The sequence below is a fragment of the Lichenostomus cassidix genome, chromosome 14 (assembly GCF_008360975.1).
Source record: "Lichenostomus cassidix isolate B80296 chromosome 14, HeHo_3.0, whole genome shotgun sequence".
NCBI lineage: Eukaryota > Metazoa > Chordata > Aves > Passeriformes > Meliphagidae > Lichenostomus > Lichenostomus cassidix.
The window spans coordinates 987,125-1,007,455 of record NC_139495.1 but is presented as its reverse complement, the minus strand read 5'-3'; the positions used below and the strand labels follow the sequence as shown (position 1 = coordinate 1,007,455).

General features: G+C 52.6%; 3 protein-coding genes across 7 annotated transcripts; 1 reads left to right on the top strand and 2 right to left on the bottom strand.

The window, feature by feature from the left end:
* Positions 1-100: 100 nt before the first annotated feature.
* PGP (phosphoglycolate phosphatase) lies at positions 101-3,690 on the bottom strand. Its single transcript, XM_085074299.1, has 2 exons — positions 2,838-3,690; positions 101-2,239 (listed from the first exon to the last, which is right to left on the bottom strand). The coding sequence occupies exons 1-2, from the start codon at positions 3,673-3,675 to the stop codon at positions 1,914-1,916; spliced, it is 1,164 nt and encodes a 387-aa protein (XP_084930425.1). The 5' UTR covers positions 3,676-3,690; the 3' UTR covers positions 101-1,913.
* A 52-nt stretch (positions 3,691-3,742) lies between these two features.
* On the top strand, positions 3,743-12,858 carry E4F1 (E4F transcription factor 1). Of its 3 annotated transcripts, none has more exons than XM_085074297.1 (14): positions 3,743-4,115; positions 4,527-4,666; positions 4,795-4,891; positions 5,544-5,749; positions 5,959-6,079; positions 6,346-6,498; positions 6,958-7,124; positions 7,594-7,821; positions 8,120-8,225; positions 8,816-9,033; positions 9,834-10,032; positions 10,654-10,814; positions 11,573-11,635; positions 11,773-12,858. In XM_085074297.1, the coding sequence occupies exons 1-14, from the start codon at positions 3,971-3,973 to the stop codon at positions 12,106-12,108; spliced, it is 2,340 nt and encodes a 779-aa protein (XP_084930423.1). In that variant the 5' UTR covers positions 3,743-3,970; the 3' UTR covers positions 12,109-12,858. The 3 variants fall into 3 exon arrangements, with proteins under 3 accessions (XP_084930423.1, XP_084930422.1, XP_084930421.1); XM_085074296.1 differs by having other exon boundaries at positions 3,744-4,115; positions 7,597-7,821; positions 11,789-12,858; XM_085074295.1 differs by having other exon boundaries at positions 3,744-4,115; positions 11,789-12,858.
* Positions 12,758-20,120, bottom strand: ZDHHC4 (zDHHC palmitoyltransferase 4). 3 transcript variants are annotated; one of them, XM_085074302.1, is made up of 7 exons: positions 20,038-20,120; positions 19,001-19,130; positions 16,586-16,659; positions 15,272-15,450; positions 15,063-15,188; positions 14,052-14,296; positions 12,758-13,634 (listed from the first exon to the last, which is right to left on the bottom strand). In XM_085074302.1, exons 2-7 carry the CDS (start codon positions 19,121-19,123, stop codon positions 13,350-13,352), a joined length of 1,032 nt encoding a protein of 343 aa, XP_084930428.1. In that variant the 5' UTR covers positions 19,124-19,130; positions 20,038-20,120; the 3' UTR covers positions 12,758-13,349. The 3 variants fall into 3 exon arrangements, with proteins under 3 accessions (XP_084930428.1, XP_084930427.1, XP_084930426.1); XM_085074301.1 differs by having other exon boundaries at positions 19,981-20,040; XM_085074300.1 differs by lacking the exon at positions 20,038-20,120 and adding an exon at positions 19,359-19,451.
* Positions 20,121-20,331: the final 211 nt, after the last annotated feature.

The following is a 20,331-nucleotide window of genomic DNA, read 5'->3' as shown; positions in this document are numbered from 1 at the left end:
GTTTCAAGGTCCCTTCCAAACTGCATCCCTAACTCCCAGGATTCCCATTGCACAGCTGCACTGAAGCGCACAGAGATGAGACCACAAAATGAGACAACGCTGGGGAGAGCAGGTTTGAGAGTTTAATGGGAATTCAAGTAGAGGATTAAGAACCGTTTGGAAGTCAGAACAGGATTTTGAAGCACGACTGACACCACCACCAGCACATTCCAGCATCCCTGAGTCCAGGCAATGGCTCCCTTGGCCAGCGAGAGCCCTCGGCAGGGACAGAGCTGCCTGAGGGACACTGGACACTTCTCCTGGCCTTTTCCTGACACAAAAAGCACCAGATACAGGGACTGAATCCCAACCCACACCGTTACATCAGACACGACCTGCAGTGAGTCCATAATGTCCATTTCCATGTTACCCAGACCAAGGGCAAGCTCTGCCTCTGTGACTTTGCACAGTCCTTCATCTGCAGACAGGAGTAGGGAAGGGATTATCTACACTTCCTTCCACAACTCCAAATTACAAACAGCCTTTTAGAGGTTCAGCCAATGCTCTGGGAACACTGAGACCCTCTGGACTGCAGAGTTATTGCTGTACAAACAAGGTGACAAGTTACCAGGCAGGACATGATATCAGCACTGCCCGAGCTCCTCCGCTGGACAGGAAGGAAAACCAGTGCTTAAATTGAACAGTAGATACTGGAATCTATGGAATAAAAGCATGTTATTTGCATATATAATTTTCAATTAATTCTGTAAAGCAAAAGCTTTCACTGTGGGATTTGGGCAGCACAAAAACCACTCCATGGCTGAGACTCTCAATGCACAATCCCACCTGGAGATCAAATGGAATCATCCCTGAGCAATCCAGCATTCCTCCTCACTACCCACCGTGCCCAGCCCATGCTGGCACACGTGGAAGATCTGAAGCTCAGGGATGGGAAGGAAGCACGTGCTATTGTCACACATGGCCAGGACCCACAGGGCTCCTTGTGGAGAGCTGTCCTGGGCACTACATCCATCTACGGACTGAGCAGGATTTGGGATTGTACAGCTAAAGCCAAGGCAAGTGGCTCATTAATGCTGAGGGAAGTGCAGGAGCTCGGTATGGATCAATCCAGGGATTTTGGGGAAGCAGCAGGAGTGAAGGACAGTCCTGTGTGATTACAGACTCTGCATTACCAAATGCAACAATTTAGGAGAATTAAATCTACTGCCATCAGTGAAGAAACATTCCTCTCATCTTCCCTCCTAGGAAATAAGATATATTACCATAAACTCTATTTATAATTTAAATATATTCTGCTCTATTTTTATGCTCAGGGAGTGTCTGTGTGTACATGTGCTTTACACACACTCGACCTTGGAAGACACAGTGTGCAGCAGCCGTCGTTTGGAGCTGGGTGGGATCATCCCAATCTACATCACAAGTGCAATGTGCAGTGGTCAAACGAAGGGGATGAATTTGTGTCACCGGCTGTGGGGCTGTGCCCCTGAACAGGGCCCCAGGCGGGAAAAAGAATCACCCCAGGGGCAAACACCAGCTCCACAAGCATCTCCAAACATCACCAGAGTTACTGCACATCCCAAGAGCCGTTACCCTGAACAAGCCAGGCTGAGCCATGGCCCAGCCTGGCCAGGACATGGTCCTTCTCCTCAGATCAACCAGCTCCACTTCCCCAGCCCAGCCCAGAGGCGCCTGTGCCGTGGAGCACCACAAACACTGGATCAATGCGTTCATAATCAAACCCAGCCCCAAGCCCCAGCCCCGGGTGCCACTGTATTGCCCCCTTTGTTCCAAAGTGCATTTCAGACTGAGATGTAAACAGAATCATACCGAGAGGACAGAGAGGTGAAAAGCGAAGGGTTCTAGCTCCGGGGAGTATCTAGTGAGTACATTACTGTCACAGGGTGATCACCCCGTTACTCCCCCAGCGCCGGGAGCAGGTCGGCAATGCTGTCGACGTAGTAATCAGGGACCAGGCTGTGCCTGGCAGGACAGTCGCTGTCCTGGTGGCTTTGCACCTCGTCCAGCGCCGTGACGCCGGTGAGGGTGAGCAGCGTGGTGAGGCCGCAGTTGTTGCCCATCAGGATGTCCGTGTCCAGCCGGTCCCCCACCATGATGGTGCGCGCCGGGTCCACATCGAACTCGCTGGCCACACAGTCGAACATGAAGCGGTTGGGTTTGCCCACGATGAAAGCCTCGCGCTGTGCTGCCGTCTCCACGGCCTTCACCAGGCATCCTGTCCCTGCAGGAACAGCGAGCAGGGATTAGGGGCAGAGGGCCCTTGGCATCCATACAAGCCAGTACAAACCTGCTCAGGGCATTGGGAAGGTGACGGCTCAGCTTTACGGGCAGAGGGACAGGTCAGTCCCAGGAGAAGTGGTGCATAAAAGCCTGCCAGAAGGCTGGAATTCCACCCACAGAGGCAAAGAGGAACTCCTATTTGCAAGCAAAGGATCAATAAGGATTCTCTCTTTCAGGGGTGCTGTGGAGGAAAGGCTCTGGGACGCCCGGGCTGCCTCAAAGAATCCCAGGATAGCTGGGATGGGAGGGAACCTCTGGAGATCATCCAGTCCAACCCCCCTACATGGCAGGGTCACCTAGCAGGTGACACAGGGACGTGTGCAGGCGAGTTTGGAACGTCTCCAGAGACGGAGACTCCATGACCTCGCTGGGCAGCTGTTCCAGGGCTCTGCCACTCCCCGCGGGAAGAAGCTCTTCCTTAGGCTGAGGTGGAACTCCTCGTGTTTTACCAACACAACCCCGCGGTGTAATGAGACAGAGCTGAGCACGGAGACCCCCCCGGGCCCGGGAGCACCCCCTCCATCCCCCGCCCCGCGCACCGGGGATGGCGGCGCCGCCCTCGAGCGGCAGCCGGTGGTCGCGGTTGGTGCCGACGAGCAGGCAGTCGGGGCCGCCGCGCAGCAGGTAGCGCAGCGCCTGGCACAGCTTGGCGTAGCTGAAGTGCTCGTCGAAGCCCACGAGCACGGCGCGCACGGCGGGGTCCAGCGGCGCCTGCACCCAGTCGGCGGGCGAGGCGCCGGGCAGGGCGGCGGGCCCGGTGCCGAGGTGCGGGATGCCCACGGCCTGCAGCTCGGCGGCCAGCGCGGGGCTGCCCAGCACGTAGGCGGCGGCGCCCGGCGGCAGCGCCTGGCGCAGGTAGCGGGCGGCGCAGAAGGCCGAGCCGAAGATGTGCCGCTGCTCGGCGGGCGGGAAGCCCAGGCGCCGCAGCTTCTCGGTGTAGGCCGCGCGCGTCCGCCCGCTGTTGTTGGTCACGTAGCACAGCCGCTTGCCCGCCGCCGCCAGCCGGCCCAGCGCCGCCGCCGCGCCGCTCACGGCCGCCTCGCCCCGCCACAGGACGCCGTCGCAGTCGAAGAGCAGCGTGTCGGCGTTGGCGAGCACGGCCCGCGCCACCTCGCCCTCCAGCCGGCGGCAGCGCCGCGGGCCGCCCGCCGCCATCCCGTCCGCCATGGCCGCCCCGCCGCGCCCGCGATGCCCCTCGGCCGCGCCGCTCCCGGCGCCCGCTCCGCGCCGCTCCCCATTGGCCGCGCTCCGCACGGACCGCGTCCCCATTGGGCGGCGCAGCCGCGGCCACGCCCACCCCGTCGGAGCCCCGCCCACTGTCCCCGCCCGTCCTCCCGCACGTCGCCGCCGATGGCGCCCGGCGCGCTGCGCTCTCATTGGCCGCTCCGCCTGAGGGCCCGCCCCCCGCGCGCTGCTATTGGCCAGGGTGCCCCGGGGCTCGTTAGGTAACGCGTTGGGCAACTCGGCGGTAACTCGGTGGGAACTGCTCAGGCTGCGCTCCGCCGGGGCTCAGGGGTCACCGGGGGCAGCGGAGGGACCGTGCTCCGCACCGCCCACCGGTACCCGGCACCCCCACGGGGCGGGCGCCTTCCCCGCCGAGCCCCGTCCCGTTGTTATGACGACACGGCCGTAAAGCCGCCATCTTGCGGCGCGTTGCGACACGGGGGCCGCGATGGCAACGGGCGCGGGGCCGGCGGCGCTTACGGCAGGAGCGGCCGGGCCGGGCCGGGGAGCGGCGGCCGAGAGCTCCGCGCCTCACGCGCCCGCCGCGCCCCCCGCCGCCCTCATCGGCCTCCCGCCGCCCTTCGGCGAGCAAGGTACCGCCCTGCAGGGCTGCGGCCGGCACTGCCAGGCCTGGGGGCGGCGCGGCCCGGGAGGCCCGCTGGGTGAGGGGGCCGGGCCGGTGCTGCCACAGCGGGGCGGGAGGCGGGGGGCTCTCCGTGTCCCTCCGTGTCGCTCCGTGTCCCTCGGCCGGGATCGCCCCGCTCCCTTTCGGCGCTGCCTGGCGGCTGAGCGGGCCGGGAGGGCGGCGGGGCTGGGTGTGTGGCACTGCTGGGTGTCTCATCACGGGAGCTGCTCCAGCCCGGCCGGACACAGCGCCGTGCTCTGCGCTGGCCCTGCTGCAGCGGGGAATCAATCGGTGCTCCAGCGTGCTCCCTTCAGCCTGAGCCCATCCCGGGACCCGAGCTGCCGTGTCCCGGCCCCGCTGACCGCGTTCTCCCCCGCAGACGAGGATGACGTGCACAAGTGCGGGCGCTGCCAGTCCGAGTTCAGCTCCCTGCAGGAGTTCGTGCAGCATAAGCTCCAGAAGGGTTGCCAGCGCCCTCCCGACGCGCTCGCCGGGCTCCTCGGCCAGGAAGGACAAAAGGTGACAGCGGCTTCTCCGAGCCGGGGCTGGAAATAATTAGGATGCAACGGTCTGTGGGGTTGGAGGGGAGGGAGCAGTGTGTTTAAACAAGCAGAACCTGCCTGCTGAAACGTGCTCTGTGCCAGCAGGTGGTTCCTGCTGTCGAGGAGTCCATAACTGTTGCTCACATTGTTGTTGAAGCATCTTCCATAGCAGAGGAGATCAGCAACGCCTCAGCCATCGTAGGTGAGCTCTGAGGTGCTGCCTTGGCACCCCGGTGGGTTTGGAACCTCTTCCCTCATCTCTGTCTTCTGATGGCTTTGGGTTGTGGTTGGGTGCATGACAGCTCTGTGTCACTGGGATTTGGGGCTGAGTGTTCCCCCAGAGCTGGGAGAGGCAGCCCTAGGTCAGCTCTGCAATCCTCCTCAGGGTAGGATCATGGAGTAGTCATGGAATGGTTTGGGTTGGGAGGGACCTTAGAGCCAAACCACTCCCACCCCTGCCATGGCAGGGACACCTTCCACTGTCCCAGGCTGCTCCAAGCCCTGTCCAACCTGGCCTTGGACACTTCCAGGGATCCAGGGGCAGCACAGCTTCTCTGGGCACCCTGTGCCAGGGCCTGCCCACCCTCATGGGGAACAATTCCTTTGTAATATCTATTCTAAATCTACCCTCCTTCAGCTTAATTAATACAAATAATTAATACAAATTAGACAATAAGCTCCATTCTGGAAATGCCTGTTTTATGCTGCCATAATGAGAAGGTTGCAAAGACTCAAGTTGTAGGTTTAAAGTCCCTTTTCTGCTTTCTGCATGAAATGCTGAGACAGTAAAATACTCTTGTTGGGTAAAAGCTCTGTCCTGTAAAGAACCCAACTGTCTCCTCACCTTTTCCCAGGCAGTGGGCACATCAAAGAAGTCATTGTAGCAGGAGACCATGTGTTTGAGAACCCCAATGGCCACGTGGATGGAGAGGTCAGTGAGGAGCAGGGCAGCCCTGAGGAGCAGGAGCAGGACATTTCCAGCGAGCTGATCAAGGTGAAGCTGCAGGTGAACAAGGAGGGCCGATACGTGTGTGAGCTCTGCCAGAAGACATTTAAAACTGTGAGTATCCCCTCTGCTGGTGTGGGTTGAGGAGGTATTTAGGCTGGTTGTAAACTAAGAGATCCCAAGACCCAGTAACAGTGCTGAGTGCCTGTCACACCTCCTAAAGGGAAATTCTGCTTTCACAAGGAGCCTTGTTGTGCTTTACAGCTGAAGTGTAAAATCTTTAAACTGTTTGAAATGTCTCTTAAAGGAAGTTCTTTCCCCAGGCCAGCATCCTCAAAGCTCACATGATCACTCACAGCAGCAGGAAGGACTATGAGTGTAAACTGTGTGGAACTTCCTTTAGGACAAAGGGGTCTCTGATCCGACACCACCGGCGGCACACGGGTAAGAGTTCTCCAAAATAAGGGTTCCTTGTTACTGGGACTCTCTGTGGTTATCCATTTGCCTTGCAGTGGAATTTCTTGCTGCTTTCCATGTTTTGCTGAGCTAAAACTGTTGGGCTCTGCAGTATTTGGGGTGCTGAGAGGCAGTGGAAGGTTCTGGGCTAGACATAGTCATGTGCTGTAGAAAGCTGAACATGTTCTTCAGCCTGTCACACATCCTGGCAGTGCTGGTTTTTAAATGGTTGTTTTGATTCTTGTCATTTCCAGATGAAAGACCTTATAAATGCAAGAAATGTGGGAAAAGCTTCCGGGAATCAGGAGCTTTGACTCGGCACCTTAAATCTCTGACACCTTGCACTGAAAAAATCCGCTTCAACGTGACCAAAGAAATAGTTGTCAACAAAGATGACCTGCCATCAGGTCAGTGATGCTGTCAGGACCTGCCTCATGTCTGATAAAGGCAAACCCTCAGCACTGGGAATATAAATTCCTTCTGGCACAGCTTGCCCAGAGAAGCTGTGGCTGCTGCAGCCTTGGAAGTGTCCAAGGCCAGTTTGGACAGGGCTTGGAGCAGCCTGGGACAGTGGAAGGTGTCCCTGGCATGGCAGGGGTGGGACTGGATGAACTTTAAGTCCCTTTCAACCCAGACCATTCCATGATTCTCATTTATGAAAAAAAAGTATTTCTGTGGTATTGAGTTTGTATTTGTCATACAAGGAAAAGGTAATTTATAAGGCACAGCTATTACCCTGAAGCTGGGTGTGAACTCAGGAATGTTTGAGAATGTGTTACAAAGGTGGCTCTAACAGGCACCTCCTGCTCTAAGGCACAGGGAGTTGCTGAGGGGTGGAATTTCCCCACATGGTTCATCCCTTGCAGGATCCTGCAGCTCCAACACAGACACTGTGTCCTCGATAGCGAGCGAATCCATCGAGGCCTCCCCTGTCATCCACCTCGTGACAGATGCAAAAGGCAACGTTCTCCACGAAGTCCATGTGCAGATGCAGGAGCTTCCCGTGGTGGATGCAAAACCCCTGGAGCCAGATGTGAGTGTTGTTTGTCTCAAACACCTTCCATGTGTTTTATGCAAAGAGAATTTCACCTCATGAGCAATCTAGAGTACTGACAGTAAATCTTAGTGGAGGAATGAGTGTTTCATTTGGTTGTTCTCCATGTGGGCTGTTGCTGTGCTCTGACCTTGGCCCCTCTGCTGCTAAGCTGAGTGCTGTGTGTAGCTTACAGGGGCTGGGGCTTCACCACCACCAAATGAGGGGATGTTTTTGTTGACCATTCCCTGCTGTGACTCTGTGGTAGGAGCAAAGGCTTGTCATCCCTTGTGTGTCAGAGTACAGATCCACCTCATTTTCCTCCCCAGCCAAAGATACTCCCATGTTGATCTTTCAACCCCATAGCACAGCATTGGACACCCCAGAGAGAGCGACCCTAGCAGCAGTGTTGCTGTAAAAAAGGACAAACTGTGGATTTGCTGTGCCAAACTTCCTTTTGTTCCATCAGCAGTCGCATCCCGAGGAGCTGCCATGTGAGGGGGAAGTGAACAGTGAGAACCTGCTGAGGCAGGCCATGAGGAATTCGGGAATTGTCATTGAGAGAGTTGCTGTGGAAGAAGTGCAGAAGCCAGATGAACCTGCAGCTGCTGCTCCAGAAGAGCTGGAAAACAAAGGGGTGGAAGTAGAAGAGGAGCCGTGTGAAGAGCAGTGTGTTAAACTGGAGCAAGCAGAGTCTGTATGTTTGTATTCCAGCAATAGATTAATTTTTTAACCTTCCTTGTCTGTATTTGGTTGTGGGCAGCACTGTGTTCCTCACGTGTCTCTGCCATGCCTGTGGCTTTGTGTCAGTTTTTAGAGTTCAATTGTGCACGTGTGACTTCAGGGAGATGTTACTTCACACATGTGCTGTCTCTTTGAACAGCAGAGATCTCTTTCCTGTCAAAGCTGGAGTGTTTAACTGGGAATTTGGGTAGCAATCCTAACTGGACACACTAGTACAAAAGAAAGCAGCTTTCCCATTTTCTCTCCAACAGACACCTGCAGAAAGAACCAATGGGTACAAACGCTACGTTTGCTCTCACTGTAATGAAGCCTTCAGTGAAGCTGCTGCCCTGGAGACACACAGCAAGAGTCACACAGGTAAAGTGCTGCTGGGGCTGCTGTCTGACACGAGCTGTGGCTCAGTGACCTCAGCCATGGTACAGCTCCTCTGATGAGGAGAGACTGCAGGAGCTGGATCTGGTCAGTCTGGAGAAGGGAAGGCTGAGAGGAATCCATCAATCCATACAAATATCTCCAAGGGCTGTCAGAGGATGGTGCCAGACTCTGTTCAGTGACAGGATGAGGAGCCATGGCCAGAAACTAAAACACCACAAGTTCTGCCTCAACCTAAGGAAAAACTTCTTTCCATGATGGTGGCAGAGCCCTGGAACAGCTGCCCAAGGAAGGCCTGGAGTCTCTCTCTGGAGACATCCCAAACCCACCTGGACACATTTCTGTGTCACTGCTCCAGGTGACCCTGCCTGGGCAGGGGGTTGGACTGGATGATCTCCAGAGGTCCCTTCCAAGCCCAGCTATCCTGGGGTTCTGTGAAAGCCCACACCAGTGGTTGGAAATACAATTCCTCACTTTCTCCAGGTTATTTTTTGTAAGAATTCAGTTACACCTGTACCAAATCCTTGCGCTGCGGGTTATCTTGGATCACCCACACATTTTCTCTCTGTCTCTAGAGTACAAACCTTTCAAGTGTGAGGAGTGTGGCAAGGAGTTCACCAAGGGCTACCTGCTGAAGAAGCACCAGGAGGTGCACGTGAACGAGCGGCGGTTCCGCTGCGGGGAGTGCGGGAAGCTCTACAAGACCATCGCGCACGTGAAGGGACACCGCAGGGTGCACTCGGACGAGCGGCCCTACGCCTGCCCCAAGTGCGGCAAGCGCTACAAGACAAAGGTGAGCCCCTCACACCAGCCTTCCCAGAGGATAGGAAGCTTTTCCTCCTGCCTCTTGTACAATGCCCAGAGAAGCTGTGGCTGCTCCATCCCTGGCAGTGTCCAAGGCCAGGCTGGACAGGGCTTGGAGCAACCTGGCATAATGAAAGGTGTACCTGCCCATGGCAGGGTGGTGGAACAAGATGTTCCTTAGGGTCCTTTCCAACCATTCAGTGATTCTGTGAGCTGAAGTCACAGAAAGAGGTTTTGGTTAAGTGGGAAAAAGTAGGACAGTCTTTGTAAAACCTTAAGTTTTCTGAAGAAAGTATTCCTTCATGTGTGGAACAAATATATAATAACAGTGTGCTGGTTCTGGCCAGGACTGGGTTAATTTTTGTAGTAGCCAGGAGGGAGCATGGCCAGGACATTCTGGGGTGGGGAAAAGGGATTCCTTCTATCTGTTGCCAGGGATGTTTCCATGTGAATTGCTCACCTCTTTCTCATACTCTTGATCATCAGTATTGTTACTGTTCTTTGCTTTCATATCTCATTGCTGTTTCCAGTAAATTGTTATCTCAGCCCATGATCTTCACCTCTTGTGCCTCCCAATTCTCCCCTCCAGTCCACTGCAAGGGGAGGGGGACCAAGCAAGTGGGTCATAGTTTGGAGAGTCTCCATGGAAGCACTAACCTGGGGAGTACCATTCCTAATAACGTCCTTGTATCCTATAAAAAACATCGAGCTGCATCCCGGAAGCTAAACCCTGCATCCCTGAGTTGCCATGTCCTCTCTGACCCCTCCCTTGCCCCTCTGTGTGTGCAGAACGCCCAGCAGGTGCATTTCCGTACCCACCTGGAGGACAAGCCCTACGTGTGCCAGTTCTGCAGCCGGGGCTTCCGGGAGAAAGGCTCCCTGGTGCGCCACATCCGCCACCACACCGGCGAGAAACCCTTCAAGTGCTACAAGTGTGGCCGTGGCTTCGCTGAGCACGGCACCCTCAACAGGCACCTCAAAACCAAAGGTGAGCAGGGCTGCCCTGGGGCTGAGAATTCCCATTGCCCTGGGAATGGTGGTGAGGGTGGATCTAACGGCCTGCGTGGAAGTGGGGATGTTCTGTGAGGAAAATGTCCTGAGCAAAGTTCTCACCAATTAATCTGGTTTGATGGGATTAGTAACACTGGACTTGCTGCTCCTTCAGCTCCTAAGCAGGGATTTTCAGACTTCTTCAGGTAGTGCTTATGGTGTTATTTCAAGGAATAATACAAATTTATTGGAAGAAAAAAAGAGTTTCCTCGGACGTACTGAAATGTATCAGCAGAAAAGATTAGGGACTTATAATATACCCAAACTCTTCCTGTATGTTCTTCACACATGGCTCTGGAAATTCTGTGTGGTTTTACCACCTCAATTTACCCATGTGGTGTTTGGAATTGCACTGGAGAGCTGTTCTGCTCAAGGCTTAGTTCCCAGGGCTCTTCTGGGCTGGTCTTTGGTCTGTCCTGGTGGGTCAAGAGCCTCTCTTGTGATATTGGTCACTTGTCCATGGCATCCCCTTAAGAAGCCTCACTGGTGCTGTGTAGCACCTTCCAGCTGCTCTTGGAGATGGCCTCAAAAGATGATGTTTTTCTGGAATTCCATGCAGGTGGCTGCCTCCTTGCTATGAAAGAGGTGGAAGAAGTGATAGTGTCAGAGGAGAGTCAGTCTGCTGACAACTTAGCAGCCACGGTCCTTTCGGAAGATCCTCACACGGTTCTGGTGGAGTTCTCCTCAGTGGTGGCAGACACCCAGGAATACATCATTGAGGTGAGAAGGGGCAGCCAGCTTGCTCATTGGGAATTTAGCACAAGATTTGGTCTGGAAAAGCTGCAGTTGTACATGTTCCTGCTCCAGGCTTTTGGGAGATGGTAAAACAGGCTCCACCCTGCCTGTATGGCCCCAGGAGTCAGTAGGATTAGCCTTGTTTGGAAGGAAAGCACTTGGAGCTTCCCCACCCTCCCAAAGTGCTGTGTGTTGGCAGCAGAAGGAGAAGAGAAGACTGGCAGTGGCTCAGCAAGAGGCTGAGCCTGAGCACTTCTGACCACAGCAGATTCTAGGTCCTCACAAACTTGTTTCAGCTTTCCCTACTATCTTCTCCCATTTCTATTTATCTTAGTTTGTCCCAGATAATCTTAGTTGTTTTTAACAGAGGCTGCCAAGAGCAATGAATTCTGTATTTCACTTTCTCCTCTCCATGACACAGAGCCAGGTCTCATCCAAGCAGGGTAACAGCTCCATTATTGAGTGCTGCTGTAGCTTTTCTCCAGTAGGAGAAAAATCTTCTGCTTGGCGAAGTCCTGCTGAGGGAGGACATTCTCTTACAGTTATTAGTGAACATTCTGCATTCATTTTAAGCAGCTCCTGATAACAGGATTGGGAGGGAATGTCAAGGAGTTGTTTTTGGAGTAGCTACTGCCTGTGTCAGGAAGAGAAAGACTTGTGTAAAACATCTTAGTGAATTATATCTTGGTGATTTTTAAATTTTTTTTGGAAGAGCCTAAAAAGGGAATAATCTTGTCTTTCAGACTTCTACTGAAGACATGGAGACCAGTGAAGCTACTGAAATTATAGAGGGAACAAGACATGAGGTAAAGCAGTCAGTCAGTGACACAAGGGGTGACAGCTGGAGGAGCCTGGAATGCAGAGCTGCTCCTGTCACTGCCCCGTGGTCATCAGTGATAACTGCCGTTAATTCTCGCAGTAAATGCACCAACCATCAGTGCAGCCCCCTCTCCCCTCAGGTCGACAGCCACATCATGAAGGTGGTGCAGCAGATCGTGAACCAGGCCAACTCGGGCCACCAGATCATCGTGCAGAACGTCACCGTGGCCGAGGGCGCCGCGGCCGCCGACGCTGCCGACACCATCACCATCGCCACGCCCGAGAGCCTCACCGAGCAGGTGGCCATGACCCTGGCCTCGGCCATCGGCGACGGCGCCGTGCTGGCCACCGACGGCAGCCTGGCCGCGCAGGAGGCCACCGTCACCATGGTGGCATCCGAGGACATCGAGATCATGGAGCACGCCGGGGAGTTCGTCATCGCCGCCTCCCAGGAGGGTGACGTGGAGGTGCAGACGGTGATCGTGTGAGGGTGGAGCAGCTGCACTCTGCCTGCCTTCTCCTGCCTGGGGATTGCATCAGGCTCAGCTGGGCAATGGAGCTGCTCAGAGAGCAAGGGCGGATGTTCTGCAGGGATAGTGCAAGACTAGAACAGGACAGGACAGGCCCGATGTGTTCTCAGTCTAAAACCAAGCCCAGGAGTTAAACCCTTGGCTTGGTCACACTGAGGAGACTGACAGGCCAGAAGTGACACTCAGTATTCTGTACAGCAGCCTCGAATTAAGGAAGGTCAGTTGGGAATCAGTTTGCTGTGCCCGTGGGACAGCAGTGGTCTGGTTTTTAAAAGGATTCAGAAAGTGTAGCAAATCTGTGGGGTCTCACGAGGGATTATTTAAATATATGCATTTAAAACAAGTTGAGAAAACCAAACCTAAGGAGTTGTGGTGTGTGTTGAGCACCACTGAAACACTCTCATGCCTTTAACCTCACTCCTTCAGGCCTCCCAAGGCATGGTACTGCAGTATTTCTCTTTAATATCCTGGACAAGTAGCCTTATGTACTGGTCTATGAATGCATCATTGTACCCTGCAATGCCAGCCAGGCTGCTCTGAGAGCCAGCCTGGGGGCTGGAAAGCCATATTGTATAGGAATTTGGTTTTTTTAAACCATATATGGATTTTTAATTGCATATTGTACAGATTTGGCATGTAAATAAATACATTTTTAAAAATAAAATTATTTAAAGTTCTTACTATGTTTTTTTTTTCTTCTATTGTACTCAGAATTATTTCTGGAGGGAGAAGATAACAGGGACACTTTAACTTTAGGAAGGAAATTAAAGCTCCAAATCTGCATTAGGATGTGGTTCCTGCAGGTAAGATCCTGGCAGAAATAATTTTTTCAGCTAAATACACACAACCTGTTGTAATCATTGTTAACAGTAATGGGTTAATTGTTTCCCAAAGAAAGATACTGCTTCCTCAAAATTCACAGCTCTGTGTTAGCCTTTCCCAGAGAGAAAGATTCGCTTTGGGAAGATGGTAAAATCCCTTGAATCAGGGGCCAGGACTGAGCTGAACCTGAGTCTCACTGAGTGAGGCATCTCAAATGATGCTCTGCTGAAGCACCAAGATGTGAATTCTTGAGTAATCTCGTTACAAAATCCTTCTGGGGCAGCCAAGCCCACTGCTGAAGTTAAGTCTTAAAAAACATTTAAAAATGCCCAGAGAAATGACAATATCTTCATGTTTTCTTCTTCCTTTCCGACACTGTAGGAGGCTTAAAGATTTCCTTTAAATTCCTCCAGATCCCTTTAGAATAGATGTTTTTGTAGACAAGTGGTCTGTCATGAGGCTGTGATGGGAGATGGGAGGAACCCCCAAATCTTCGGGATTTGCACCATTCATTGGTGGTTTGGTTGCTGAGGGCCAAATACAGACTGAAGGAGCAATATCCACCCAGGACGAGTGTGAGCAGGATGACAAACCCCAGCATGAAGACAACCCTGGGGAAAGTCAAGAAAAGGTGCTGCAGAGAAAAAGAAAAATAAGTTAAAAAATGGGAGGGTTGGATGCCATGACCACTGCACAGCCCCAGCTGGAATGCACATCCATGTGCACGTGGAACTCTCTACATTCCAGGGTGGTGTGTCCTGCTTTAAAATCTCCACAAAGATACCTCAGGGACTCTCAGCTGTTTTCTAAGCTTTACTGCATCAGCTGATCATTGGAATGTAAATTCCTTCTCTGTGTGACAGATCCTGGAGACAGGATGGGAAGTGCTGTGAGGAAAATCCCTCATTTTTAAAGTATTCTGCAATGGCAGCTTTCTAAATGTAGTTACCTGTGTAAAGCAGCTAAAAACCTGCAGTTTGTCCCCATCCTGGGAGAACAGGGCAACATTCCTGACAGCAAAGTGTGAGAACATTTTGTAGCATGAGCTAACCTGAACGAGGAAGGCAATCTCCACGGCGTGCTCCTGTCCCTGGGCATCCAGGTAGGTGCTGTGCATGATGTTGGAGAGCAGCAGCACCTGGATGAGGAATGCAGCTGTGACAGCAGCGATGGCTGCAGCTGTGGCTGTCAGGGAGAGCAGGTAGAGCAGGAAGAGCCCAGCGTTGGAGGCTCCAATGCAGTTGTTGACCCACACACAGTGGTGGTCGAAGCGATGCACACAGGTCCTGCAGACACCTCGAGGAGGCAGGGGCAAAACAGGTGTCTTGGCACTTGGTTTTTAAGCAATCTGTTTGATCTTTACATGTTTTTTAAGCTGAAAATATGTGGGAGTTACAGTCAGGGTTTAGCTGGCAGCTTTTGAAGCGAATAAATTAATTTCAATTGTGTATCATAAGAAAAACAATGTATCTCATTTCCTCTTTTATGCACCAAGACTGCAGCTCCGAGACTTTGGTTTCTCTGACAGTACTGCCTGGCAAAGCACCTGGAAGGTAGAGATTGTAGCTCCCACCTTTATTTTGGATTATAAAAAGAGGTGGTGGACTTCTTATCCCTGGAAGTGTTCCAGGTCAGGCTGGACAGGGCTTGGAGCAACCTGGGATAGTGGAAGGTGTCCCTGCCCATGGCAGGGGTGAGGTGAGATGGGCTTTAAAGGTCCCTCCCAACCCAAACCATTCCAGGATTCTGTGACTCTGTGAAACACAAAATCCTGAACTCAGGTCTTGACAGGTGGTAATTTCTCATTTAACTTCCAGCTGCTCAAAGGTTTGGCTGTTCCTGACCCTGAATTATCCCCTCAGAACTGTGAGAAGAAACAGCACCCAACCAGCTCCACAGACGGGCAAAAGCAGCTGTGAGCTGGGACCCCAGAAAAACAAACACAGCCCTGTGTGCACTGAGCTGGTAACAGAACAGCTGCAGTGGGAACTGCAGCTCCTGGGGGAGAATTCCTTTGGGAAAGTGTTTCTGCCATGCTTATCGAGGAATTTCAGATGCTTACTGCAGTGCTTGGACCTGGCTGGTTTCTCCACACCACACGTGGGACACACGAGGCCTCTCTGAAACAGCACCCCATCATAGGCATAAACCTTAACCAGGGATGCAGCATTGGATTTTGTTATTATACCTGGGAAAGAGACAAGAAAAACAGCTCAGAAATGGGATTTACAGCATTCTTTCTGTTTTCAAAGAGCATGAGCATGATCTTACCAGGATTGGCCCTGGAGCAGAGCAGGAAGCAGCCCATGTTCCCAGCCAGCAGCACGTAGGGCAGCAGGAGCAGGAGGAGGTGGAACTGCAGCTCCCAGCAGTACACAAACACTTCCCAGGTGTATTCCCCAAACACTGCAGCCTGCAGGGCTACGTGCAGGACCACAAACAAACAGCTCCTGGGAAGGAAAGGGGACAGTCTATTTAATACTCAGCATCCTGATTAACAGGTCAAGTACACTCAGAGGTGATCAAAGACTTTCCAAATGCAAGGAGACACATCTTTTAGGTTTTCAGGCCAGCTTGGATTGCGTATTAATAGTGTTTTCTCCATCCACTGGCTTCTCCTTCTCTTCTTCCCACATGCACTCCTTTAAATATGTCAGCTAAATTCCCTGCTTTGTTCACATGTCCTTTGGATCTTTTTTCCCTGTCAGTACAAAGTCTTATAATCACTTGCTACTGACAAAATATGCCACAGCAATAGGCCACAAAACATTCTGCCAGAAGGCATTTGCTACTCTGAAAGCAAAGAAAACCCCAAAAAAGAATTTTAAAAACACTTTAAATATAACCAGCTGTTAAAAAATAAGTGTGGCAGGAGTTGGGCAGTGGTGAACACAAGTTCCAGAGTATGTGGAAGGTCCCAGTGCCCCCAGCACACCTGACAATGTCACCTCTCTGTCTCAGGCTGGATTAGAGCAGAGGATCAGCAGAACAGGCACAAAACAACCCCAGGACTCATGGCAGAGCTGTAGATTTACTGCCCTGATGTCACTGTCCCACTGAGCTGCTGTCCCCAGAGAAAAGGTATTTAAATCATTCCTGAGACACCAGAGTTTACAAACACTACAAAATCCACCTGAAACCAGCAGGCTACACGATGGCAGCTGTGCAGCTTCCCCCTGAGCCACCTGGACATCCAGGCTTCTGGGCTGAGACTAATGGGATTTGAGGGAGAGGATGGAGACTGAGAGTCTGTCTGACTCCATCTGCAGCTGCCAGAGAGGCTGTGGTAATTCCTGTGGGGATGCAGGATCCCACCAGTGTGACCAACATCTGTTACCGAGCCACATTATCCTAATTTGTCAATATGTTCAAACATTACAGGGTTCCACCTTCTAAACAATGAACAAGGAAGGGAGAGACAGCAGCATGGCAAACCTCAAAGGGAATCTGTAATCCCTGACAGGCATCCCAAATGGAGACTGAATATCTAAGGATAATACTGAGAGCTCTGATAAAGGCAGGAGATGCCAACACTAACCAGAAATAGCAGTAAAAAATAATGTCAAAAGCATAAAAGTGCAGTACCTTGTGTGGAAGAGCCTGTGCAGTGCCCGGTGTGTCACCCTCTGGAGCTGGGTTGGGATCACCAGTGACACCACCTGAGGGAAATAAAGCACTGTTACCTGAACTGCACATCACTGCTGCCTTGGGGCAAGTTCAGATTGAAGGACAAGTCCCTGTCCCTCAGCTCTGGATCTGCACAGCCACAATGCTGGGGAGGAGGCTCCTCTGCAGGGCCATCTGAGCTTCTCACCACAGAATCGAGGATGGAAGAGACTTTCAAGATCATCCAGTCCAACCATAACACACAGAACCACAGAATCTTGGAATCACTAGTGTTGGACAAGCCCTCCAAGATCCTCGAGTCCAACCTGTGCTCAATCCCCACCCTGCCACCACCCAGAGCACTCAGTGCCACATCCAGTCCCTCCCTGGACGGGGATGAGGTTTTGGGGATGGGGACTCCAAATGTCCCTGGGCAGTTCCACTGCCTGACCACCCTTTTGCATGAAGAAAGAACAGAGGCAGGGATGCTGCTGGGGTTTTCTACATGGGAGTTAAGGTTCTATATTCCTGGGGGCCCACCAGGCCCAAACAAACATATCTGGGTTAATGTGTGAAAGTTCTAAGGAGCTTAGGGTGGGTGTAGGATGGGGATGGGTTAAGCAGGGGATAGAACTGAGCAATTCCCCAGCTACAATATGCTCCATCAGGCCATCTGACAGATCAAGGGGAGATAAGCAAAGGGATAAAGCCTGTGGCCTCCAGAAAAGAGAGGAAAAAAATCCATCACCCAACCAAACCCAAAAAAATCCAGTTTCTTCAGCCCCAGGTCTGATCCATCCTGAAGGCTCCATGTCTAATTGCCCTTTCAAGCAGAGCTCGATGTGCTGAAGAAGGAACCTGCCTGTGTTCATTCAGTGAATGCCTCAGCCAGGGATGTGCCTGTGGAATTGTCTGACTCGGCTGCTCCGAGCTGACAGATCTCTATAGCAACACGGTGCAGGAATTAGAGCAGCTGAGCCTATTTCTAGCTGACATGGAAAGAAAATATGCAGTGAGAGCTTCTTGCCTCAGATGTGAAAGACCAGGAGGCAAAAAGCATATGTGGAGCTGAGAAGATGCTAAATATTTTTTTGTGTGAACTGGTACGTCTCATCTCGGCGGTTCGAGGGACGAGTGTTTGTGAAAAGAGGCTTTTTTCAAGTTTGCTGCAAGAGGAAACATAACCCAACAGAAAGGAGCTTGCAGGAAACCTCAACACACTGCCAGGCTTATGCCAAGTGCCCTCAGCTGCTCCTCCATGGCTTTTCCAGGCCCTTCACCACCCTTGTGTCCCTCCTTTGGACACTAAGAGCTTCAGATCCTTCTGATATTGTGTGGTTTGTACTGCATTGGTTCACATCTATTGTGACCTTCTATTGAGCATTATCTGTATTTATAGCCCAGGTAAAGTATTGATTACTTTCACATGTATTTATTTCCCAGGCACTAGTATTGATTGGTTTCCTCCAGACAGTGGCTTCACACCACAGCAGTAATTTAATTGCTGCTTCTTAAACCCTTCATAGCAGCAGCTATTAAGAAATGGGGGAAAAGAATCAATTTCTCTGCACAGGGTGTCTATAAACCAAAAGGAAGTACAATATAAGTAATAAAAAAGTCTGAGCTCCTGTGAAGAGCATTAAATATAATTTACAATTTAAGTGATAATTCTCTCATCCTTTCCCTTCAGGAATTTTACAGCTTTTTTTCCCCTTTTCATTCAGACACAGCCCAACAGAGAGAAAAATGAACTGGTACTTTTCCAATCCCCCATTTTTACAATAAAATGCCAATTCTTAATCCTCTTTTAAAGCTTTTCGTTCCTCCCTCTTTCTTAGCAAACAAGAGCCTGCAGCATTAGTACACACATTAAAGAGCTTCCCCTAAAATATCTGCCACCACTTATAATTCTCTCCCTATTTTAATCCTCAAACCTCCCACACCTTTTCCCTCTCAATGACAGCAGCCAATACCACAAAACTGCAAATTCCTGGGGCCTGCCTGATTCCTGTTTAAATTCTCACAGCTGACATGTTGTGGTGTCACTGAACAAGGTGCTTTTGGCATCGTGAGGAGCTCCATCCTCACTCCAGACAGGCACAGGCAGGGACAGGAGCTGGGAGACCCAAATGGTTTTTATTACCTGCTTGGGCAGGATTTAATCATCTCAAAGGAAGTGTATTTGTACTTCCTATCCCACTTCCTTGAGAGCAGACATTAAAACAGGATGAAATACATTATCACCAACCACACACACTGGCTTTTTTTTTTTTTTTTGAGAACAAATATAGCAGTTGCACTAATTTTAGCACAACAAAGCAGGGCAGATTACCAGAAGAGGAGACGATCATTCCTCTGAAAGTTCATTCTTTACCTGGAAGCTCAGTGCTTTACCTGGCTTGCCCTGTCGACACTCCTTGTGAGAAAACTCTCCTTCCTTCCCGAGCAGAGGCAGAGCAGGGCAGTGACAGCGAGCACAAAGCACAGGTAAATCAGGAAGAGTGTCAGGAAGTCCATGCCGAGCCTGGAATGGAGCAGAAGCAGCTGTTAGATGCCAGGTCACTGCAGCAGGGTGTGGGATTCAGGAACTGAGCAGCCCAGCCCAGGCACAGTCTCTGAGCCCCTCCAGCAGCACCCAGCACTGAGGTCAATGCTTTGTGTATTTCTGTGAGGGACAACGCAAAAATATAAAATCCTTTAGGCTGGAAAAGATCTCCAAACCCATCGAGTCCAAGCTGTGCCCGATGCCCACCTTGTCCCCAGCCCAGAGCACTCAGTGCCACCTCCAGGGATGGTGAATCCAAACTGCCCTGGAAGCCCCTGCCGAGGCCTGATCACCCTTTCCAGGAAGAAATTCCTGCTGCTGTCCACCCTGAGCCTCCCCTGCCCAGCCTGAGGCTGTTCCCTCTCCTGCTGTCCCTGTTCCCTGGAGCACAGCCTGACCCCCCTGGCTGTCCCCTCCTGTCAGCAGCTGTGCAGAGCCACAAGGTCCCCCTGAGCCTCCTTTGCTCCAGGCTGAGCCCTTTCCCAGCTCCCTCAGCCGCTCCTGGAGCTCCAGCCCCTTCCCTGGGGACACTCCAGCCCCGGGGGTCACAGGGGGACACGGAGGGACACGGAGGGACAAGGGGACAAGGGGACAAGGGGACAAGGCCCGGAGCCGGCGCGGCCTGCGGAAGCAGCGCCTCAGCGCTCCCAGCGCTGCCAGCGCCCTCAGGCGCCGCGGCGGGCCCGGCCGGCCCGGACACACCGCCGGCGGCTCAGAGCCACCCTCCGCGGCGCCGGAGGAGGGATAGAGCCGTAAAAACGCGAATTAAATCAGTCAATAAATGCCGGAGCTGAGCGTGGCGTTCCCGCAGTCCCGGGCGGCTCGTTACCGTGCGGCTGGAGCGCTGCTTCCGTCTTCCCGCAGCGTCGCCGCCGAGCGCCCTTACCCTTCCTGTGTCACTCCTCAGGAATCGCCAAAGATTCCTTCGGTGTCGCGGCCTTTTGTGAAGGCTCTAAAGCAAAATCCTCGTGTCTTCCCAGAGCTCTGAGCACCATATTCCCCTGTAAGGCGGATCCCCCCTGTCCCAGGTGAGGGTTCTCTGCAGCACCTGCACTCTCCCCATCCCCTGGGCCGGGATGAGCTGGGAACTGGATGAACTGATGAGCTGTGCTCATCCCTCCGTGTGTCTGACAACTGAAACCGCCCTGCCCTGCCGCCCAGGGCCGATTGGGTTACTTGG

Bases quoted from the DNA above. Each gene is read 5' to 3' on its own strand.
- E4F1 (XM_085074295.1), top strand. From the start codon at position 3,971: ATGGCAACGGGCGCGGGGCCGGCGGCGCTTACGGCAGGAGCGGCCGGG. The intron at 4,116-4,526 runs GTACCGCCCTGC...TCTCCCCCGCAG, and splicing joins GCCGCCCTTCGGCGAGCAAG to ACGAGGATGACGTGCACAAG. The intron at 7,822-8,119 runs GTATGTTTGTAT...TCTCTCCAACAG, and splicing joins AACTGGAGCAAGCAGAGTCT to ACACCTGCAGAAAGAACCAA.
- ZDHHC4 (XM_085074302.1), bottom strand. From the start codon at position 19,123: ATGGACTTCCTGACACTCTTCCTGATTTACCTGTGCTTTGTGCTCGCT. The intron at 15,451-16,585 runs GTACTGCACTTT...TTTCCTTCCCAG, and splicing joins CACAGGCTCTTCCACACAAG to GAGCTGTTTGTTTGTGGTCC. The intron at 13,635-14,051 runs GTTAGCTCATGC...TTTTCTCTGCAG, and splicing joins AGATTGCCTTCCTCGTTCAG to CACCTTTTCTTGACTTTCCC.
- PGP (XM_085074299.1), bottom strand. From the start codon at position 3,675: ATGAGAGCGCAGCGCGCCGGGCGCCATCGGCGGCGACGTGCGGGAGGA. The intron at 2,240-2,837 runs GTGCGCGGGGCG...CTGTTCCTGCAG, and splicing joins GGGCGGCGCCGCCATCCCCG to GGACAGGATGCCTGGTGAAG.